The sequence below is a fragment of the Pteropus vampyrus genome, unplaced genomic scaffold, assembly GCF_000151845.1.
Source record: "Pteropus vampyrus isolate Shadow unplaced genomic scaffold, Pvam_2.0 Scaffold205, whole genome shotgun sequence".
Taxonomy (NCBI): domain Eukaryota; kingdom Metazoa; phylum Chordata; class Mammalia; order Chiroptera; family Pteropodidae; genus Pteropus; species Pteropus vampyrus.
Window position 1 is genome coordinate 1,347,533 of NW_011888986.1, and position 7,442 is coordinate 1,354,974.

At 51.4% G+C, this 7,442-nt stretch overlaps 1 protein-coding gene across 3 annotated transcripts in view; it reads left to right on the forward strand.

Moving 5' to 3' along the window:
- Positions 1 to 7,016, forward strand: part of SEMA4D (semaphorin 4D) — a 96,343-nt gene extending 89,327 nt beyond the window's left edge. For all 3 annotated transcript variants that reach the window (XM_011372366.2, XM_023537951.1, XM_011372364.2), the window contains exons 13-15: positions 3,580 to 3,752; positions 3,848 to 3,891; positions 4,749 to 7,016. In XM_011372366.2, the coding sequence (XP_011370668.1) occupies positions 3,580 to 3,752; positions 3,848 to 3,891; positions 4,749 to 5,656 (1,125 nt within the window). In that variant the 3' untranslated portion in view covers positions 5,657 to 7,016. The remainder of the gene's footprint in view (positions 1 to 3,579; positions 3,753 to 3,847; positions 3,892 to 4,748) is intronic.
- Positions 7,017 to 7,442: the final 426 nt, after the last annotated feature.

Consider the following 7,442-nt stretch of genomic DNA (forward strand, 5'->3'; position numbering starts at 1 on the left):
ATGATGTCTTTCAAGGACCCAGGCTGACCAAGCCCCTACCATCTTAAACTCGAGACTTCTGGAGCATTTGGGTGCCAGTCCCACAGGCGGGAGGAGAAGAGAAGGGACGAGGGTAGGGTTGGGTGTGGGTGGTTATGGCTTATGCACTGGGGTGTGGCTCCGTTGCTTGGAAATGCACTTTGCACCCCAAAGCCTCACATACTTGCTCCTCAGGCTGGTGGGCTCGGAGTGGGTTGGGAATGTCAGTAGCACTGCTAGGGTAGCAGGAAGCAAGTATGGAGGGGCAAAAAGAGCCTCCCATGCCCCCCACCAGCAAAGTCTTTTGGGCTGATCGTGCCTGGCCCATTTGTAGAAAGCTGGTGAAGAGCTGCCGCAAAGCTGTGGGAGCACAGATGAGACAGCACATAGCCCCTCCCGTTTCCTAGGGGTGTTGTCCTCGGCCTGCTCCTCTCCCCTGACGACAAGCACATTTGGTTTGTTTTTTATTACGGCAGATACACGCTACATAAAATTTACCATTTTAATTGTTTTTAAGTGAACACTTCAGCAGCAGTAAGTACAATCACATTGTCGTGCAGCCGTCACCTCATCCACCTCCAGGACTTTTTCATTGTGCAGATTGAAACTCCGTCTCCATTAAACACTAACTTCCTAGTCCTCCCATTTCCTAGCCCCTGGTGCCTACCTCTGCTTTCCATCTCTGTAAGCTTAGTTATTCTAGAGACCTTGGATAAGTAGAATCACACAATATTTGTCCTTTTGTGACTGACTTATTTTGCTTAGCATAATGTCATCAGGTTCATTCATATTGTAGCATGTGTTAAATTTCCTTTTGAAGACTGAGTAATATTCCATTGCATGGATGGACCACATTTTGTTTATTCATCTGTTGATGGACACTTGGTTTGCTTCCACCCCTAAGCCGTTGTGAATAATGGGTGTATAAATATCTGAGTTTCTGATTTGAATTGTTTTGGGAATACATGGCAGGTATGCTTTGTGTGGTCATCTTTGAGCCCACAGAGCAGGCTATGCCTGATTTTTCATGGGAACACTCTTTGGTGGTGTAACATAGCCTGCATAGCAAAGGAGAGAAAATGGCTTAAAGAGCTCATTCAACTCTGCCTACATCCTCCGATCACACACCTCAGGATTGGACATGGTCTGTGTGCACAGAGACCGAGACGTGACAGCATGAGCCCAGTGCCATGGCCAAGGCCAAAGTCCCCAGAGGGATGTGGGGACCTGTGAGGGGCTGGGGAGAGAGGGCCAGGACCCATGTGCTCTCAACAAACCTCAGAGATGCTGGGCAGTTCCTGATCAGGATATTTTTCATTCGCCTTTAAAATTTTTTTTATTTTGAAATAATTTTAGATTCAAGGAAGAGTTGGGATGATAGTTCAGGGAGTCCCCATGGGCCTTTCACACAACTCACGCCTGTCCTGAGGGGTTCCACTGGCACATCTCTCTCACTAAGCACCAGATGTGGATGCCCCACGTTCCCACGAGGTCCTTTTGGGCCCCAGGCTCCCACATGGCTTCAGGCACCTGTCTCCCTCTTCCTCTCTGGTTTGGGACAGCTCCCCTCTCTGTCTTCATCTTGATGGCCTTGAGGCTTTTGGAAAGAACTGGTCAGTATTTGGTGGGACGCCCTTGGTTTGGGCATGTCTCATTTTCTCATGAGTAGACTGGGTCGAGGGTTTGAGGAAGGTGACTGTGAAGGCACTGTCTTGGAATCCATGTGACCTCTCAGGGTTACTCTGTTGCTTTTTCAGTGCTGTGCCCACGCCCTGGGGGCAGTGGATCTGTCCCACATGGAGGGAGGGGTGTTAGCCCCAGCTCCTGGAGGGAGGCATGTGGGCACATCTTCAGACCCCATTGTGGCTAACACCCATGGGAGACCTGTAAGCTACACAAATGCCCTGGTTCCTGCTGACCTTAGCACCCACCACCGGGCCTTGCCTGCAGTGATCGCTGTCACTCATTCCCAAGGCACTTTGCTATCCTCCTTCTCTTTCCATGTTTGTTAACTGGAATCTATGAGGTGCTGTCAGTTGTTTCATGGGCGCTCAAGCCACCTCTGTTGGGGAAGCGAGAGCTGGGGGCTGAGCGGCCTGTGGGGTGGAGAGGATGGAGCCATCCTGGGGCAGGCTTGCCCTCCCCACACCCAGCCACCTAAGTGAGGTGGGGTGTCGAGGGGCCCCTCAGGCAGCCTGAACCACCTGTCCTATGCTGCATAAGTGTCTGTGCCTTTGCCAGTTTTCTTCTGTGGGCCCCAGTGGCCCTTTGAAGTTTGCCCAGTTGGCCTTTCACCCCTGGAAATTTTCCTCACCTCTTCAAGCCATGTGATCCCCTGACTGTGATCTATGGTGCCTTCACGTCTTACAAATATAGCAGGCATGTGGCCTCTTCTGCCCAGATCTCTACCGCTCTGGACGGGTGGGCACTGGGCCTGCTTCTCTCTGCCACTTCTCTCACAGTTTGACTCCATTGCAGAGGGGACTTCTCTTTCTCTTGGCTGTGCTTGCACACAGTGCTTCTGTGACCTTCAGTTCATCATAGGCCAGAAGGTCTGGGGCAACACCAGAGACTTTGAGTTCCAGCCAAACTCTGAAGTTAATTCAGAAACTGCCCTCTGAGGATAAAGGCCATCAGGTCTTGTTCTAGTCTAGATACTAAACTCTGTATAAACTTGGGACTCTTCTGATGTTAACCAGAGGTCTTTCTAGGACGTCAAGATGACTCGGAGGCTCCCAGGCAAAGGAGAGGGTGAATGCTAGCGCCCGAAGTGCAAGCCCCGTGTCTGCTCGGGTGGAATTGTACGGGGGCCCTCGTTCCAGTCAAGCTCAGTGAAGACATCAGCCAGCCCTGATGGCCTGAATGCTAGGCTCTCTGCCAGTGCTCGGCACTGGGCGGGATGGCCAGTGGGTGGGGACATCCCAAACCGAGCGTTACAGATCACTAAGGAGCCTGTTCTGCTCTCCTGAGCATGGTGGTCCAGTTCCCTGTCTACATATTCCCCCCTTGTAAATGCAGACATGTGATAAGCGGATGCCTCATCACATCTTTTATTTCATTTTCTAGCATCGTGTTTATTCTTCAGTGACATTTGTTCACACCTCCTCGCTGTGGGCTGTGCTGCATTCAGACACTAAAGACACAGCTCTCTGTGTTCCGGTGCCCATGTTGGGTTCTGAGACCATGCCCTGTAGTGAGGCCAGGCGTGTCCAGCTAGTGGATCTCCCTCTCAGTGCGGGGCTGAACAGGCTCAGAGATGTGCTTTCCTGGTGGGCAAGGTGATGGTGGGCACTTGGACACGGAGGGATCCAAGTCAAGGCCCAGTGCCCTCTGAGTTAGTGTGCAGATTTTGCTCAAAAACCACGTGCTGCCTGTATTGTCACAAAGCTGCACTCAGATTTGTCCGGGATCTGACCTGGCCTCGCTCCAGTTCTGAGTGAGGGGGAGCTTCTCCTCCAAGAAGCACTTCATCACCACTCCCCTTAGGCTGAGGAGGCTGCACTTGGTACCCCTCATGGTGCCGGCTGCCCTGGGCCCATTCTCATGTGTTTACACCCACAGGGAAGAAAGTTTGTCTATGCTGGTTCCAACTCGGGCGTGGTCCAGGCCCCTGTGGCCTTCTGTGGAAAGCATAGCACCTGTGAGGACTGTGTGTTGGCCCGGGACCCCTACTGCGCCTGGAGCCCGGCCACAGTGGCCTGTGTGGCCCTGTACCAAACCGACAGCCCCAGCAGGTACCAGGCGGGGGGGAAAGCAGCACTCAGGTGCCCTGCCTGCCCCACCACGAGAAGCACGTGCACGTGCATACTCTGTGCCCCTTGTTTTGCAGGGGTCTGATTCAGGAGATGAGCGGGGATGCATCCGCGTGCCCGGGTAAGTTGCTCGTTCTCTCTACATTGCCTACATTCAGTAACAACCAGTCTCTTAACCATTTCATGATGCTTTGGTGTGGCATTTTCCACATTTTTTTCTTTCTCTATTCAGAACAGACGTCAAGTATCTTTTGACAGACCCTGTGACCTTTCTCTGTCCTTTTTATTGCAGAAAGGATATTTGAAGGCACACACAGTGTGCCTTCATCTTTTGTTTACTCGAAAGCACTCTCTATCCCAGAATGTAATGTTCGCTCTTGAGATGCATCTCTCTTTTCTTAGCTCGGGCTCTTTAAACAAACCTGCACCTCTTGTGAACAAGAGGAAAGATTAGTCCTCAAGCAGTTGAAACGTGGGTGGCATTCCCCTTGGGTGATCCCACCGCCTGTTTCAGCTGAAGGTAGACGTGCCCGTGGGCTCCTGCCCTCACGTCCCTGACCTGACAGCTGTCATCAGTTAAGACAAGTTTAGGAGGAAGACACCACAAGGCTGACATGTGTGGTAGCCTTGAACAGAAGCGTGTCATGTTTGACTCAGAATGTGGCCACCAGAACACACAACTGGCCACTGCTCAGCCTCCTGACTGACACGTTTTCTCCTGGGAAATCAGGGTGCAAAACGGGATTTCTGCTGCTGAGAGGTGCTTCTGATTTCTTTGTCCCTGTAGGCTGCCATCCAGGGCTCATCTTTGCTTTTTGGTCTCGCATGTCTTTTATTTCTTTAGTTGTTCTGGAAGATTCCATGTTGCTCCAGTGGGTGAAATTCTTGTGTCTTCTTGTGCTTATTGACCTATTTTTAAAAGAAGTTAAGTAGCAAGCAGGGTTGTTGATGCTGTGCACATTTATTTTGATGTTCCAGATAAAATTAAGGAAAGTTTCCGGCAGCATTTTTTCAAGCATGGCAGTACAGCAGAACTCAAATGCTCCCAAAAGTCCAACCTGGCACGGGTGGTGTGGAAGTTCCAGAATGGTGTGCTCAAAGCCGAGAGCCCCAAGTACAGCCTGGTGGGCAGGAAGAACCTGCTCATCTTCAATCTGTCAGAAGGAGACAGTGGGGTGTACCAGTGCCTATCAGAGGAGAGGGTCAAGAACAAAACAGTCTTGCAGGTCGTGGCCAGGCACGTTTTGGAGGTCAAGACTGTCCCACGGGCCCCAGTGGCCTCCACCTCATCGGCCCCTCGGACAGAAGGTGGTAAGATTACCCCTGAAGCATCAGCAGGGCCCACCCAAGACTCCTCCCCCCAGACCCCAGCTGTTTGGGCCACCACACCTTCCAGCCTGGTGCCCACCAGCACATCCTGCGAACCAAAGATCGTTATCAACACAGTCCCTGAGGTCCACTCAGAGAAGACGCTGTATCTCAAGTCCAGTGACAACCGCCTCCTCATGTTCCTCTTCCTCTCATTCTTCATCCTCTGCCTCTGCCTCTTTTCCTACAACTGCTATAAGGGCTACCTGCCCGGACAGTGCCTGAAATTCCGCTCTGCCATGCTGCTGGGGAAGAAGCAGCCCACATCGGACTTCTCCGACTGCGAGCAGAGTGTGAAGGAGACACTGGTGGAACAAGGCAGCGTCTCCCAGCAGAATGGAGGGCAGCCGAGGCCGGCCCTGGACACCGGCTACGAGACAGAGCAGGATACCACGGCCAGCAGAGCGCCCACTGACAGGGAGGACTCACAGAGGATTGACGACCTGCCAGTCAGGGATAAGCCGTTCGACGTCAAGTGTGAGCTGAAGTTCGCCGACTCGGATGCGGATGGGGACTGAGGCGTCGGTCGCAGAAAAGTCTTTGTGTTCGCTGTGCAGTGATCTCGTCCTGTGCTGCGTAGGTAGCCCGTTGTCCACAAACCTTAGTCTTCTGTGTCTTTTTTCTTCGGTCGAGCTTGTGATTTGGTTTCTCTTTGTCCTTTCGGAACACGGCGAACATCACACCTGGGCTCCCTCTATCGGTTGGAGAGCTGTGAGATGTACCTGCAGGTGGTGTCTCACCTGAGCCCTCCCTTGTGGTGGGGAGATGGCTGGACTGCCACTGGCCTGGGAAGAGTTGTACCTTGAGTGTCCCCTCCTCATAGCAGCCACTGAAAGATAATTTAATTCCAGATTGGAAATGACGTTTTAGTTTATCAGATTGGTAACTTATCGCCTGTTGTCCAGATTGGCACGAAGCTTTTCTTCCATGTAATTATTTTTTAGGACTTTGTTTTCATTTTGTTGGAGTGTTAGCTCATTTATTTTTTACTAAAGCAGATGTTTTAATATTTAGGAGATGTACCTCTTCTAGATTTTGTTGTATATTAGGATAGATAAGATATGGCTTACGTTGCTTAAGATTCTCAGGGATAAACTTACTTTTGCTAAATGCGTTCTTTCTGCTTTTAGAAATGCAGACGAAGCTGTCTCTTGAGCACACTTACTTTTTAAAAAAAAAAAATTATTCCTTGAAGGAAGTGTTGTTTTCAGAGAGATTTTCTTTCTGTACTTTTTTTCCTTTTGTTTTAACTCTTTTGAAGAGAAGAAAGTATGGAGGGCTGTCCCAGGACCACTGGACAAGGTTTTGAGAGCAGGGCGGTGGCCCTGGTGGGCCCTAGGTGAAGCCGGGCTGACCCAGAGCTGAGGGGACGAGTGTTTCACAATCCATTGCCCACGGCCACTGGTCACAACCTCCTGTCCAGACAGATGGAACGTTCACCAAGGTTCTGGTCACCTGAACATCCTTTTTATTTCTTGTTTCCATCTCACACCTCTTACCAACCCAGACTTTCCACTTTGGCTGACCTGAGCCTTCCACAGCTGGAGGAGAGCTGGGCAGCAGGGCGGGGTGGGCCTGTGACCACAGCTGCCCACGGGTGCCTGGTGGCAGAGCCGCGCGGCCTGGTGCTGTCTTTAAGGAGCAGCGGGTGGTGCAGTTGCACATCGTTGACGTCACACTCCACCTTCTGCTGTCTAAACGCCCACAAGAGGAGACTTTTTTTCCGTGGCAAAGAGCAATAAACTCTGGATTTTTGTGTGCCTATGTGGACAGTCTCATCTTCCAGCATGATAGGACTCTATTGTTTTGGTGTAAACATTTGTGTTTTATAAGATTTATTTTGTTTTTATTTTTCTACTTTGACTTGTATACATTTGGAAAATAACCGAATAAACGTGAAGCTTATATCCTTGCTGTGGGCATGTGCTTTGCTGCGGCCATGGGGCCTCCTCTCACCCTCTCGCTTGATGTGACAGGTGGAGCCAGATTTCCTGCCTTCTCCGTGCACGGTCTAAGGAGGGGGCCAGGACAGCCCCCGGTCCTTTTCTTTTCCTGAGCTTGTTTCTCTTTTCTGCATGCAGTGTGTTCCTAATGACTTCTGCCTCAGTGCCCTTTCTCTTTTCTGTCCTCTGTCTCGCAGCCTCATCTCCTATGCCCTTCCCTCCTCCGGGGTCCTCCTCCCTGTCCTGTCTGGGCCCCGACTCATCTTCCTCTCCCCGAAGCCCCTGGCTGGCCTCAGGCTCAGGGCCTGACAGCCTCCCGAGGGTCACCTTGCTGCCGCCCTTCCTCAGCGACCAGGCCCAG